General features: G+C 39.6%; 1 protein-coding gene across 3 annotated transcripts in view; it reads right to left on the bottom strand.

The window, feature by feature from the left end:
- The window catches only part of LOC134351995 (microtubule cross-linking factor 1), a 219,489-nt gene that overhangs the window by 9,721 nt on the left and 193,275 nt on the right, over nucleotides 1–16,493 (bottom strand). The window contains exon 15 of one of the 3 annotated variants that reach the window (XM_063059036.1): nucleotides 11,773–11,830. The exons of the other annotated variants lie outside the window; for them this stretch is intronic. Within the exon in view, the coding sequence (XP_062915106.1) occupies nucleotides 11,792–11,830 (39 nt within the window). The 3' untranslated portion in view covers nucleotides 11,773–11,791. The remainder of the gene's footprint in view (nucleotides 1–11,772; nucleotides 11,831–16,493) is intronic. 3 annotated transcript variants of the gene reach the window in all.

Genomic DNA, 16,493 nt, shown 5'->3' with positions numbered 1-16,493 from the left:
CCCACCATCCAAGATCTACACACTTCTCATTGTCTAGTGCTTGCCCTTGAGGCCCTCCGTTGGTCAAAGCCGGCCATGGATGTTGTGCCCCAGCTGTCTATGTGATACACAAGCCAGGGCAGTACAATATGGAGAGCAAGCTGTTGCCCATGCAGCAGGCTTGCCTTCTCCACGCAGCTGATGAATTCAAATGAATGACAGAGAGACCGACTCAATTTTGCACCAACAATGTCACAGGATTTGCCAGTCAATGTTGAACTCGGGACTTAGGGACTTCGGCTCTGGACTTTTCCTTGGGGTTTACTCCAGAAGCCTTCCCCATAATTTGGTATAGCCGCAAGGCAGCGGAGGTTTGAGATCAGAGTTCTCCTTCTCCTAGATGAGCTGCCAATCACAGCTGATGAGCCCCATCTGCCTGAAGCGACTGGTTTTAAGTCATCAGTAACCCCAGCCTTTGCCCCTTCTGACAGTAGAAACCTTTCCACTGGGCTTAGTAGCTAAGCCACATGTTAAGGCCAGGAGCTGGACTTGGTTGTTGGAGACTATTTGAGACGCATGCCATTGGGAGCATTTAGTAGGTAGTGGGAGCTAATCCCCGCCTCCATCCCCAGCTACAACAATCTTAAGAAACCTGCTTGCCCTAAGTTACAGAAGTGCATTCAGTATTACATTGTAGTCTACTCTGCAGCAGAAGAACCAAATGCTGACTGGGCAAATGCTTCACAAAATATCTCTGTTCAGTCTGCAAAATGACCCTGAGCTTCCAAATGCCGAACGCTTTATTTCACCATTCAACCCACCCCCAACTCTTATCACTCTTTCTTTGGCCTTTTACAGTATTCCAAAAATACTTGAGGAACAGCATCTTATTTGGCACGTCACAGTGCCAGGCATTAACTGTGAATTCAAGGATTTCAGATAACCAGCATTTTCTGAAAAACACTTGTGCTGGTACTCAGATAGAAAAGGCAAAGAAGGATACAGGCCTAATGCAGGTAAAAAGGATTAGTGTAAATAGGCAGCAGGAATGATATGGATGAGGTGGGCTTTAATGGCTCATTTCTGTGCAGTATCAAAAATAGCCAGAACTAATGAAAGGTCTTAACCAGCAACATTAACTCTCTATAGAATTTGCCTTACTAAATATACCCACATTCGTTACTTTTATTTCAGATTTCCAACATCTGCAGTGTTCTGCTTCACTAATTTGTAGCTTAGTTCCAGTGTTTATTTCTGAGTTTATTTCCTCTTCCGCTGTTAGCATTTACTTTGTTCTATTTACATTGCCTCTACTTGGCTCATTTATGATTAAAACATCTTCACAACCCTTTCTGAGCCGGCACCACAACCATTTATATCATTCAGTCTCCTCGAATCTCTACAGACTCACTGACATTGTCTTCATCCCTATCCATTCTCTGCAATTTAAAAAGTTTATTTCGTAACTTTTCTTATTCTGATAAAAAGTTTTCAATCTAAACCATTCTCCATTTCTTTCTCAGCTTTCTCAGATGCTGACCAACCTACTAAGTATTTCCAGCATTTCCTGTCCTTGACCACAGAGGTGGATTTTAAGTAGCAATTTGAAGGAGAGAGGATGGGAGCTGAAGGCAAGATTGCCAAATCTGGAGCAACTAAGCACTGGGATACCGAGCAAGGCTGAGCTGGAAGATCACAGACGTACTGGAGTGTTGTAAGGAACATCACACCAAAAGTACAAGCAGGACCATGGAGAAATTCAAAATCAAGCAACAAACAAGATGCAGGGAAATCTCTGAAGTAACTTGTTTGTTATTTCAGATTTCAGCATCTACAGTCTCTTGTGCCTCCAATTCAAAAACAAGCATGAACAAGTTTTGGCTTAATCAGTAAGTCACTAAGTACTGTTATGTGATATGAAGAGCTCATGTGAGGGAAGAATACAATGATCAACCTTCATGAACTGGAGAAATATCAAAATAAAAATCCCAAAGCACAGTAAATCTGTTACACAAGGCAGCATTTTCCTAGGTAATAGACACCAGCCAAAGTACACAGGCAAACAGCTTTTAACAGCTGAGTCATACTTGAAAACTCAGCAATATAGTTTGGATGAATGCTGTCACAATAGATCCAGAGTAAATAAAGCTTTATTTGACTGAAATGTTTCACTGGAATCCATTTCAGAAATGGAATATGACACACATGTGACTAAGGACAAATTTGTACTTTTAATTTTTTTATACCTCTGTTTTAATACTTTTATTTGTGCAAATTCAATGGTAACATAGAGTCCACCATAATGAGCACTTACCGGGGTTGTGCAGATAGGGTGACTGCTCATGGTCTTTTTCCCAGGGTTGGGGAATCAAAAACTATAGGAGATTGGCTTGGCGTGAAAGGGGAAAAAAAATTTAATAGGAAGTCGAGGAGCAACTTTTTTACCTTTAGGTTGACTAATGAAGGTAGGCATCCAACAATAAGGGCCCCCATCACCCAGGACATGTCCTCTTCTCATTGCTACCATTAAGGAGGTGGTACAGGAGCATGAAGACACACAATCAACAATTCAGTAACAGCTTCTTCCCCTTCACCATCAGATTTCTGACTGGACAATGAAACCATGAACACTACTTCAGTACTTTTCCACCTCTTTTTGCACCAGTTTTAAATTTTTTTATATATACAGTAATTCTCAATGTAATTTATAGTTTTTATTATGTATTGCAATGTACTGCTGGCGCTAAACCACAAATTTCATGACACATGCTCATTCTGATTCTAATAAAGAAAGTTTCCATTACTACAACACTGTTTCATTTGGTGCTTACACTGATGCAGGGGAAGGTGTATTAATGTACGCAATTACTTACAGAGAGTCCCTGCTAGCATATTAATGCTTGCAGAGGTCTGTCTATTGGCAATGTGATTCTATTTGCAAATTGCTCCTTTACAGAGAAAAATTTATAAAAATCAGTCTGACGTTGCCTCTTTCATGAAGATCCCAACCAAATTTCTTGCTATTGTGTGGCAAAGGGTAAAAAGCACTCTTATACAGATTCCACCCTCCCTTTATTAATTCCACAGAGGGTGCAGATGAAAACAAAGCATATTCATTTATTGGGGCCTGGTCATTACTGGGAAGAACAGTATTTACTGTCATCTTTAATTGTCATTGAGGAACTGGTACTGAACCACCTTCTTGAACCCCTGCAGTACTTCTAGTGCAGGTATGTCCATAGTGCTGTTGTTAAGGGAGTAGCAGGATATAGACTCAGTGATAATGATGATGGAATAATGATATGTTTCCATGCTAGAATGTTGTGCAACTTGAAGTTAATGTGCAGATGCTACACAATAATGTAAATGAGTTAGGGTCGATGTTAGTTTATAGATGAGGAGAAATATAATTAATTCCATTACTAAAGTACAAATGATGTACTGTAACTAGCATAGCAAACCCTGAAACTAAAACAAAAAATGCTGGAAAAGTTATTTATTTTATTTACTTAGCCACACAACACGGAGTTGGCCCTTCTGACCCTTTGAGCCACGCCGCCCCAGCAACCCCCGACAGACCCGATTAACCCTCACCTAATCATGGGACAATTTACAATTCTTTGGACTGCGGGAGGAAACTGGAGGACCCAGAGAAAACCCAGGACCTCTCACGGGGAGGACGTATAGAGACTCCTTACAGAACAGCGCCGAACTGAACTCTGGAAACACTCCCAACCGTGATAGCATGGTGCTAACCACTATGCTACCATGGTTCTGGGTGATGACTTCCTCTTGTTGAAAGATTCCTTAGTTGAAATGTTTCTCTCCATGGAGGCTGTCTGGGTTGCTAAGCATTTCCAGCATGTTTAGGTTTTATTTCAGATTCAAACAGCTGCTTTTGTGCTGGGGTATCTGTAATGTCTGTAATGCAGGGGAACTGAAAGTAAAAATATCCCAGAATGTCCACAACGCTGAAATCTAAAACCTAAACATTTTCCATTGTGATTGGTACTTATTGGGCACGTGGCCAAGTGGTTAAGGCATTGGACTAGCGACCTGAAGGTTGTGAGTTCGAGCCCCAGCCGAGGCAACGTGTTGTGTCCTTGAACAAGGCACTTAATCACACATCACACTGGTGCCAAGCTGTATGGGTCCTAATGCTCTTCCCTTGGACAACACTGCTGTCGTGGAGAGGGGACTGCTGGTCTTCCATACAACCTTGCCCAGGCCTGTGCCTTGAAGACTTTCCAGGCGCAGATCCATGGTCTCGGTACTTAATAATTACCGTTACCGTTGTACTTTTGCCAATTAATGATTCTGTTTAACTATAAACTATCCTTCCTGAGAAAAGAATGACATGAAAGGGAAAATATTTCTATTGTAGTTTCTGGAAAAAAAAATTGTTGATAGTCAGGGTTGAGAAAATAACCAAGATAGTTCCAAAGTAAATCCAAGCTTCAATCTAGAGGCACAAGAGACAGCAGTTGCTAGACTCTGGAACAAAAAGTAACTGCCGGAGGAAGTCAGGAAGTCAGATAACACTTGTAGAGGGAGATAGTTCCTCCGGCTGTTTCTTTTTTGTTTCACTCTAAACCAACCTGAAATGTGCAATATTTCTAAGCCATACATTCTAAGATAGATGTCAAAGGTGAAATGTCAGTCCTGATACTACAGGGAAGATATGACAAATATTGAGAGTACACCTTTGATGTCCTATTGTATATGACATTGTATGTATAATTAAAGGGAAGAGAATTAAAGTAACTGTCTGACATGGTGGCTTCTATATGGTGTATTTTATTGATTCGGTGGTCACAGATTAAGCAGTGTGAACAACTGATATGTGATTAGTATAATAGAAATTGGTAAGTGATTTATTACTGTCATGTGTAATGAGAGACAGTGAAAAGCCTTCTTTGCATGCCATCTAAACAGATTATTCTATACATAAGGTAGTGCAAATTAGAAAAAAACAATAACAGAAAGCAGATACTGTGCTATAGTTACAAAGTGCAGTACTGGTAGACAATTAAGATGCAAGGCCCATGAGGAGTTAGACTGAGATTTCAAGAATTCATCTTTAGCGTTCAGAAAGAAAAGTAAATATAACTAATTACCTGAATGGTAAGGGAATGCAGATGTCTGAGATCCAAAGGGATCAGGGTGTGCTTGTGAATGATTTGCCAACAGCCTATACGCAGGTGCAGCAAGTAATTAGGAAAGCTAACACTATGTTCTTGTTAATTGATAGGAGAACTGAAGACAAAAACAGAGGGGTTATGATATGGATATATAGGTTATGATGAGATCTCATCTGGAGTACCGTGAACCACATTGGTCTCGTAATTCATACGCTCATGTCTCTAACCCTTTGTTACTACCATGGAGCAAATCTACTCATTTTGATTTGACAATATCTGATATGTTAGGCAAGCAAATGGGTATATTTAAAATGGCGACTTATAGGTTCTTGATTAGTAAGGGGGTCAAGGGTAATGGGAAAAAGGCAGGAGAATGGGTTTGAAAAGGAAAATAAATCAGCCATGATCAAATGGCGGAGCAGACTCGATAGGTGAAATGGGCTAATTCTGCTCCTATGTCTTATTATGTTAGAAATTTCTGAGCATTCTCCAGATGTCCTTCAGGGACTAAAATACTCTGAAAATGAATGCAGAAATTTCATGTCTTGAAAACTGAAGAAGCTGTATGTCTTCAGGTGTCAGGAATTGATCTGCCATTTACCTTTTTGAGTATCCAGCTCCTGCACCACTACCACTCTGGGGTTGCAGCATGCACTGCAATAACTCACCTAGGCTTATTTAGCAGTTCCTCTTAAACCATTACACAGAGGGAAATCGACAGCAGGAGCATATGAATACTATGTCTGTGATGTTCTCTGGATTATAGCTTCCTGACTTGGACTTACATACACATTCCTTTGGTGTTCTTGGATCAGAGCCTTGGGCCTTGCTACCGAAGGTGTCTCAGGGGCACCCACCATAAGGAGACAATAACTTTGAGAAAATGAGCTTCCTGTGCCAGCAATCATGAAAATGAAAAAAAAGAGATAAATACACACTACATGCCTGTCCTTCTGGTGTCAGCTTAACGTACTGGAGGCAAGAATAGTTTTAGGCTACAGATTAAAATTGACCATATCCATGAAGTTCCATGCTGTACATCTCCCTGGATACCAGCTGCTGAGAATTCAATCAAAGTGAAAACTCCAAGCTTTATCATTTGCTGCTGTCCATTTTATTCCACCAAGCAAAATCTAAATTACAGCCATTGAAAGCCAATTATCTGTTCCTCCATCCTAAAGCCACCTACTGCTTCTGATCTTAATTTGATTAATTCAATACCTTTCCATTCAAATAAACTGTTCAGGACCATACATGACAGACAAAAAGAGACCACGTACCATTCATGAAAATCAGGGAGCTTGAGGACACAGATCACATTTGATTGATTAGAACGAATAACTAATTGATAGATAACCTTAAACCTGCACAAAGGTAAATTAAAATTAAACATCCAACACTAAAATTCGGTCACCTGTAGCTATCAACAGCTTTGTGTGGCAGAAAACCTCAGGCAGAACAAACAGTGGAACAGATTGAGTACTGTAGATTTCAAAAGGATGGCATGGCTTAAACCCTCGAAATGCGTATCGGAGTGTGCCAAATTCACATTTTTCTAAATTAAATCCAAACTGGTCTTAAGCAGGCTGTGTTTCTCTTTAAACATAATATGTTAAATCATCAAGCAAAATGAAATGGCTAAATTACAAATCAAAAGCAATATTTAAGATCCCTAATTTGTACTTGGAAAAAGTTTTTTTAATCAAACCAATATGTTATTGTTTGAAACTCAAATTTTGGAAAAGACTACATTCTAAGAGTGCTGGAGGGTACCACACATTATCAGTGGGTTAAGTACTTTCTGCAGCTGTGCTGAAATTAGAGACACAGACTCTTTATTACTTAATATACATTTTTAAAATTTTCAATGCAATGTGATAGTGTCAATCTTGCTTAAAAATGCTAATAAATATTTCAAGGCAGGTTACTTCTGCAAAAAAAAAAGCATTTTGGCAAATTCCTTTTTAAAAAGATGCTTACTTCAACTGTAGGGCAACACCCATAGTTTTACGCTAAGATGTTTAAGCAATAATTGCATTTTCAATGGCAAAGTGCATCACCGTGATATTCTCTTTCACAGTTATGGATTGAACACCAGGTCTTTCTGAATGCCACTGTCAAATATTGAAAAAGTCCTATATTTCTGTTTCTATGATATTTGTCTAAATTCGCAATAATTTGTGTGTGTGCCATTTGGAGATAACCAACATCTATGCTGAAGTTCCAAGTCAGGGGAAGATGCACCATGCTAGTTTTCTATTGCTACAAACATAAGAAATAGGGTAACAAATTCCAGTTTTTGTTGTATCATGTATCAAGTGTTTGCAAGCATGGCACACAAATTAAAGATAATGTATTTACTATTATATCTGAAATAATACTTACGTTTGGACCGATTTGAATTACACTTTCTTTGTAAAAGGGAACAGCTGCAGTTTACATACTAGAATGGCCAGAAATATGAAACCAGCAAAAATTGGAATGGTTCCTGCATCCTTTACTTTGCCAAAACTCTTAATGATATATTATTCAATCAGAGAAGATCTTGGCTGTGATCCTCTCATATGAGAATACATTTTTATTATTTACTAAGAGCTTCTGAAATAGAAATGAACAGGCAGTCCCTGGATTATGGACACAGGGCTTATGGACATACAAATGAGCCCCAAAAATTACAAAATTCTGAAATGCCAGCTAAAATGTGCTTAATATTTACAAGTCCCCTGTTGCTAATTAAGAGAGCTGGATTATACATTCAGTTATGAACCTGGTGAGGAATGCTGTCATTTTAATGTCTACTAGTCAACAATAATTTCGAAGTCCCCAAGCCTAAGTTGAATCTTGCCATGAATTTGCAAGATGCTTCTTGATATGGTGTAACCTGGCACCATAAGCTTTCAATCAGGAATATTGATCCAACTCAAAAGATGTTGCATCTACCCCTATTTTAAATCTCTTAGCAGTTTATATCTTGCTTGTAAACAACTGCTTTATCCCTGCTATCTGCAAGTTTAACTGAGTTTTTTATTCCCTTCCTGAAACAATTTATCTGCATAATTTCATTTATCTTTTGCTCACTGGGGATACACGATTAAAAACAAACAAAAAAAAGCAGCATCTGTGGAGGCAAAGGGACGGTTGACAATTTGGCCCAAGCCCATGTTCAGATCCCCATCTTCCACCAACCACCCCCCCCCACCCCCGCTGAGTTCCTTCAGCAGCTTTCTCTTCTTTTACTTTTTAACCAAAGGCACAGAGTTGCTGGAGGAAGTCTGGGGTCAGGCATCTGCAAAGGCAAACGATTAGTAGACATTTTGGGTGGAGACCCTGTAGAGGTCTATAATGTAGACCATTATAGACTTCATTATACATGGTCTATAATGAAGGAATTACGTTTTAATTAGAGACAGAAAATAATGGACATACTCAGCAGGTCAGGGAGAAACTGTGGACAGAGACAGTGCTAATAATTACCTTTACATCAGAGTAGGCAAGATGAAAGATTATCAACCTGACATGTTGATATCGTTTCTGTCTCCACAGATGCTGTCTGACCAGTTGAGTAACTCCAGTATTTTGTGTTTTTACTTCTGATTTTCAGCATCCGCTTTTTCCCAATTATCTTCCAATTACAGTAAGTCGCTTGGAACATTACACCTGAGCAGCAACGTCACTAATAGAATCTGCAAGTGCAATGCAAAATCATCTCTGCAAATATACAGAAGGATGACCCAAGAACAAATCGTCTATAGCTTAAAATGTAATTGTCCTAAAATCACTAAACAAAACCTCGTGCACATTCAAGAATTTAAAAAAACTTGAAAATATTTAAAAGGCTGGAAGAAAATCTTGATTAAAGAATAATCAATGGTTATATAAACTATAGGTATGGAAAATGGAATAAAAAACAGTAAATGCTGGAAAGATGCAGCAGCTCAGGCAGAATCTGTAGAAGAAACAGTTCAGGTTTCAGACTTACGATGGTTTATTGCCTCTGATTTCCAACATTTGTTTTGCTTTATACCTTACCTTTATGACCATCCTTTTTGAAACTTTTGAAAATGCAGGAGCATATACGGATATGAACCTTACATTGAGCCTGAGGACATGTGGAGCTTGGTCTTCAGGCAACTTTAACAGACCTAATGTCTGGTGCTGGCAGCAAACCAAATAAATATTAATGACAGGCAACTTGCCTCACCAGTTTTCATACCTAGGGGTTAATTGAGGCTAGGATAAAGGGTAGGAAGTGAAGCAATCGAGAAAGATGTATTTGATTTCCCATTTTTTTTATTGGCAATGCCTACTACTATTGTACAGACAATGTAGCAAGAAAGGTAAACATAGCCAAGTGTCAAAATTACCTCAACTGGTTTACCCAATGATTCAATGACCTATTTTTGATGATGGTCGCTGTAGAATGAATATGTGATCAGGGCACTGATGCAATTGTTCAAATAAGAACATACGAGGATGGGTTTGGTGCTCTGACAATCATATTTAATCTAAAGGACAGTACCTCTGACGCTGGAGCATTCCTACTGTAACATAACGATGTAAATTTGGTTAAGGCCCTCACATCTAAAGTGGGGCTTGAATTTGTAACCCATAATTGGAATCCTCAACTCCTTTGCAACATCACCAGCCAAACCTAGGCTGACACATCTAAGAAAACAAATCCCCCCACTGATCTCTCTCCCGCCACTTAACCCTGCAAACGGAAGAAGTGCTATGTCTGCCCATTCACCTCTTCCCTCACCTCCATTCAGGGCCCCAAACAGTCCTTTCAGGTGAGGCAATACATCACCTGTAAGTCTGTAGGGGTCATCTACTGTATCCAGTGCTCCCGGTGTGGCCTCCTAGACATTGGGGAGACTCAACTGGGGGACTTCTTTGTCGAGCACTTTTGCTCCATCCACAAAAAGCAGCATTTCCCAGTGGCAAAACATTTTAATTCCAATCCTCATTCCCATTATGACATGCCAGTCCACGGCCTCCTTTAAATTCCAGTAATTCCCACCTCCTTCTTTCTTTCTCCACTCTGGCTCCCCTTTTACTTCTACTCTTCTTCTCACCTGCCTATCACCCCCACCCCCGGTACCCCTCCCCTTTCACCCCTGCTCCCATAGTCCACTCTCCTCCTCTATTGGATTGCTTCTTCTCCAGCTCTTTACCTTTACCACTTATCACCTCCCATCTTCTTAATTCATCCTCCCCACCCACACACCTGTTATCACCTATCATCTTTTAGCCTGTGCTCCTTCCCCTTCGCCACCTTCATATTCTGGCTTCTTTCCTTCCCCTTCTTTTCCAGTCCTGATGAAGGGTCTCGAACTGAAAGGTCGACTGTTTATTCCTTTCATAGATACTGCCTGGCCTAATGACTTCCTCCAGCATTTTGTGTGTGTTGCTCTGGATTTCCAGCATCTACAGAATCTCTTGTGTTTAGAAAAGATATTAATAATGTGTTAAAAAATAAAACCCTGTGCTACTGACAGAAATATCATTCTTTGTCTCAGCTAGCTTGTCAAGCAGGGAACTGCTCTTCACTCTGATGATTTGAAGTGATTATGTTTAGGATTGAAGCTGAGAAGATGTTTATGCTTTATGTGCAGAGAGATGAGCAAGCATTCTAGGATGGTACAGCATGGGTGAGATGGAAACACACTGCTCCCTGTGGAAGCCAATCAACAAATACAAACTTGAAAACATTTTTTTTTTCTTAGCTGTGAGTGGAAGATGTGGCAGCCACCATCAAAGAAGCTGCCATATCAGCCAGAACCCAACTTCATTAGGGTTCCACCTCTTGCACTCCCATTTCCAGGATTGGAGAGGAAAGCAGAATTATTCTCCATGGTCCTTCCAAAAGAAGATGAACTTCAGGGGGAGTTGTGACTCTCTCAGTAGGTCTCAAATAAATTAACTTGGAGATTGACTTGAACTAATGCTCCAGAAGTCTTGAACTCATAAGTAACTAGTCCTTTGAACCCCTGGTTGCACCAGATAGCTATAGAGTTCATAACTTCCATTTCAGTGAGGCCATGACCATGATGTCAGCATGACCTAATGTGATGATGCTAGAGCAGTTTGGAACATGGTACAGGATCTCCAGATTTGAAATGGTTAGGGCTCACTAACATAGGCTGATGTGGGCTGATGGAATTCTTGTAGTCATGGAATTTGTGCTTATTTCACTAGAGTTGCAAAGCCACATCCAATATTCCATCGTTAGCTGGTAAATATATGTAATACATATTGTCAAGAGAAACTACGTAGACTGGCTTTATTCTGAGGTCTGGATAGATGCACTCTGAAGATAACTACAGAATTTAAGACACATATTTACCAGCATTGAGTGAGAAAGAACAGTATGATGGCATCCACATGAAGTGCATCCAGGTTCCAGAGACACAGTACCGTCTCATGGTTTACATTACGCTAACTTTACTCTCAGCCTATCAAATGCCATGCATCCGAAAATAAAACTTAAGAGCACGTGGCAATGACAAACTTGACTACGAAGCACAAGGTCTGGCATCTACGCAATAAAAAGAAGCAACTTGTTTTTAAACCTACAAGCATGAATCGCTCTGCCAAAAGCTTCTATAATGGACAGTCAGAACAGCACCAAGGTTGGAAACATAAAACTTACAGTAGTGAGGCAGGCAGGGTTAGAGTCCCCAAGGGGTGGTTAGTAAGAGAGTTTGGCTCTGGGTAGAACAGATAGGAGAAAAAGATAAGACAAGGTAAACAGCAAAGTTACATATTGAAACAGTTATTATTAAACAAGGGTAATTAATAAAGAATAGGCTTCTGAAGGTTCTATGTAGCAATGGCCCATGATGCTCCCTGAACGTAAGAGAAAGATACTTGGCAACATGTCAGGGCTTGCAAACTTTCCTCATTAACCGTTACAGGAAGAGAGCTTTCCCACAGAGGCAAACTATTGAGATAGCACGTTAATCCTTTTGTGGCCTCTGCTAATTGTCAACAGACAGAAAATCAGTTAACAAAAGAAGCTCATGACTGTATCCAAGAGCCTCTTGTTTATTGCATTGGATGTAACAGAGTTTTACTAATTTACTATGGATCTAAATGAAATTGACGACCAGCTGACAAAAGCACAACTGGTCAACAGTGGAGGTTCCCATAGCTTTTGTGGCAACACTTATTTGCAAATTGAACTGTTGCGATTATACAAAGATTTGTATCAGTTTATCAGTAAACTGTAGTATACTTTATATATAGAAAATAACAAAATAATCAACTGTAAATATCAGGTGAAAACATTACATGGACAGAAATAGATAGTATTTGTAATTACAGAAAGGTATACAACCCTAAAGCTTTCTCTAATTTCAATGTGATAATGATGATTTCAACTTCAGTCCAGAGAGTAGTGACCCCTCTGTGGGTCTGCAGCAGCTTGATCCTCTTTCTGGGATAGCCCGTTTAGCTGCAATTTCTTGTCATTATCCACAATCAAATAAAATATGTCAGTCATATTGGAATCCTTGCCTGCAGCACATATGAAGTGAATTCCACTCTTCTAATAGAAAAATCTGGTAAATTATGAGGCAACCAGCAAAGGTGGAGGACCGTCCACATAAAGTATCGATTCCTTTGGAAGTGGACAATAATACTGTAGGAAGACATAGTATGCAAAGTAACTGGACAACTCATGCTTGGCACCGCAGAAGGTGCTTGCATGAAATGAAGTTATAGTGCAGAAAAAGATATTTCACCTAAGAATTTCAAATGAATATGTGTACTCCACTTGAGCTTCCTCCTTTACTTCAGCTAATTGCATCAACGCATCTTCCTATTCATATTCCAAAGATGCTTACCTAGTTTCCTGAAGCTATGCTATTCACCTTGACAACAATTTATGGCATAATGTTCCACATTCTATATATAGAAGTCTTCACTGAATTCCCGACAGGATATGCTTGAGACAAAATTCAGTTTAAGGCAGAGCGTGAATGCTGAAGCATCTATCATTCTGATTTGCTATAGTTTTTCTTGTAATGACAACCTATCCTTTATCTTTCTCCCACTGTACTAGGTCATTCGTGCCAGTCAGGCTAATGAAACCAACTCTGGTGGCTTGGGTTTGGTGGTGGTTAGAATACTTACGGATCTGGTGACTAGCAATTTAAAAGCTGCCCAACTTTAATCTGTGGTATCTTTTTTTTTGTTTGTGGAAGAATGGAAATTTAATGATCTCATCAGACCTCCCTGAAATTTGTCTAAATGTAACAAATGAATACATCCCACAGACTCTTAGTCTCACAAGCTAACCAGTCTTAACCTCCAATTACAAATATTGCGAGTTTTTATAGTTTATTGGTCCACAAATGTGGACATGACTATCAATTGCATTTATAGTCCATCTCTAATTGAAGAGGCAGTAAAGGGTTGCATATGTTTATAGATTTGGAGTAACACATAAGTAAGGACGGTAGACTTTCTTCCTTGAACAATGTTAGCACACAAGATGGGTTTACACAACAATCCAGCAGTTTGTGCTTAATGTTACCAAAACTAGCTATTTAATTAATTCCAATTTATATAATTTCTGTTCATTTAAATTCAGTAGCTGCAATGCTGGATTCAAATTTATGCCTCTGGATCTGTGATCCACAACTTTGACTGTTGGTCTAGTATTTTAATCACCATACCAATTTACGGCTTACTTTTAGAAGGGATCGAACTTGAATAGGATTTTCAGTCAGTATCCACTAATGGTGGTCAAGTTTGGAGCAAAGGTGGGAGTTTACAAGGAAGCAGGAGCATGATGAACCTGAAGGATCAAGTATCAATGCTGAATACTATGCACTAGTAACAATTGTTTTCAAAATATTTTCAAACCTGAAAATGAGATTAAGCTAGGAAGAGGAAATGTAGCTTTTCACATATATTATGGCACCAGAGGTTATTGCAGACCCAGGTGCCATCTTCCAGTCTGTCTGTGAAAAAGTTTCTTCTTTGTCCTTTTTCATGTCTTTCCTTTCCTTTCAAGGTGGCTAGGGTCTAGTCAGAGTCTGCGATCTACAGCTGCAGCTCTCAATGGGCAGTGAGCTCTTCTTCTCTGATTTGCCATGCAGCCTGACGTTTTGATATCTCCAGGTGCGGCCTGGAAGACTTGCACCTTCAGTGGGTGACACGGTTTCTCGCTGACGTCACTGACTGAAGCGTTACGCAGATTGAAACATCCAGGCAGTAGGAGTGTGTGCTGCTGTTGGAAGGCCCTTGCACTCAAGCGATCTCTCTCTCTCCCTTGATGGTGAGTGAGAGTCTGTTGGTCCTCGAGTTGGAGAACTCAGAGAAGTGATGCAGCAGACTGTAACATCGAAATAGCTAGCTGCTGGTTTCCCCCCTTCTTGTTGCAGGAGTGATATCTCTGTCTCTCACTGGTGAGAGAGAGAGCCTGTCCGAGATATCGAAGTGTTGGGATGGACTCTAGATCATAGTCTCTTTGAGGTCTTTACTATTGCTTGCATGGTGGGTGGTGGGGTTTGATGCTTTTGCTAGAGCAAGTGGGGGGAGAGTTAATGCTTTTGCTGCTGTTTGTCCATGGGAGGAAGGGGCCTTTGGGGTTCTAATGCTTTCTCTCATTCGTTCTTTGGGTTTCTTTCTCTGTTTCGTGGATGTCCGTGAAGAGTAAGAATTTCAGGTTGTACGTTGTTTACATTCTTTGATATTAAATTGAACCAGTGATATTATTTTGTACATTATAATATTTAGAACATTTGTTAACAAAATTTAAACAAAAGGTTACACTGAGAGCGATATAAACTGGTGGACTGTTTATAACAATTCCTACCCTTCAGATGCAGTGCTGATCTATACCAATGCTGATTCTGTACTCTGAGTACTGGTCACAGGACCCCATTTGTTTCAGCGTTTATGAAAACCTTCCCTTTAAGATCTGATTTTATGAGTGTGCATTATGATGATGAAACCTCACTAATCAGCCATACTCTGAGACCTGGGGGGGGTGGGGGTGATATTATACAATACTCTGATTCATATGGGACTGCCGACTCTAACCCCATTATTGTGAGATTGTTGGAGGGAATAATATTATTTGGTTTGATCCTAAATTAAATAAAGTTTCAGCATAAACTTTGAAAATATAAATTTGCTATCAATCTAACTGGGGCATAGGAACAAGGACAGCTCATTGTACAGCCACTTAATGAGATCTTGGCTGATCTGTATGTATTCTATTTACGTGTCTTAACTTTGACTTTGAAAAAATCTCCAATTATTAATTTAGTCATGGGATAGATTTCTTCTATCTACTTTACCCCCACCAATTCACTCTTTATCCACCACCCAAAGAGTACCTCTCAAAATTCCAGAAATCTCAACCCTGCTGGCTTCTAAATAATAGTCTGTTTTTTTCTATTAATGTCCTAGGCATAAAACAATAGCAGCTTCAGAGAGTCAAGATGCTCCCTTATAGGGGAAAAAGGATTCATTTACGACTGGCATATTTCTCCTTACTACGTGCAAACTCACTCACTCTCGAGCTAATTTTAATTCCATCAGATGGCTGCCAGATTTACCACCTCAATTCTTACTGCTCGCACCTGCCTGTAGCCGTTTCCTGATCCCCTCTACTTTGCTACCTCTTTCCTGTCTTGCCATCACTGCTTCCCAAGAAGAACAAGAATAAAAAAAAATCAACTCATTGTGAAAGCTCAGTGGCTTTACTCAATGATTAATTGGACCCAAAGATGCTGTTTTTACCTACTATTTTAGCACACTGCATGCATCCTAATTTCAATGCTTATGGTCAGGAGGGGAAATTCACTTAAGGTTCTGAGCAATTGTTGAAAACACTTCACTTGCTTTAAAGCACTTGGGAAACCCTGAGGAAGGCAAATTGTATGTACGTGCAGCAAGCAATCAGGAGGGTAAGTACAAGAAAATTTGAGAGAAAAAGAAGAAATAGTTTGCTCTACTAACATCTGGATTATTGTGAAAAGGTCTGGTCTCTTACCCCAAGGATGGACAAATCCCTGGCCATTTGAACATTGCATGAAATATGTTAACCTGAGAAGCTCAGATTTTTTTTTTACATTGAGTAGGAGAATACTTCAACCAGGAAAGAATATTCATAGATACCAACACATGTAAGAACTTTAACAAATTTCTAATTCTGAAATCAAAGCAATACTAAAGTAAAATTTTTTAAGTATTGCAATGCAGGCACATATGACTATAAGCACAAAAGACTGACGTGTACTTATATAGCACCGTGACACCGTAAAAATCCTTAAATGGCTTTAACATTTCAAGTGCAGCTCTTCTGTAATAAGAAGCCTTTTTGTACACAGAATCATCTCAAAAGCAGAAACACGA

Source organism: Mobula hypostoma, chromosome 1 (genome assembly GCF_963921235.1).
Source record: "Mobula hypostoma chromosome 1, sMobHyp1.1, whole genome shotgun sequence".
Taxonomy (NCBI): Eukaryota; Metazoa; Chordata; class Chondrichthyes; order Myliobatiformes; family Myliobatidae; genus Mobula; species Mobula hypostoma.
Note: the sequence above shows the minus strand (reverse complement) of the source record. Positions and strands in the feature narration are given on the sequence as shown.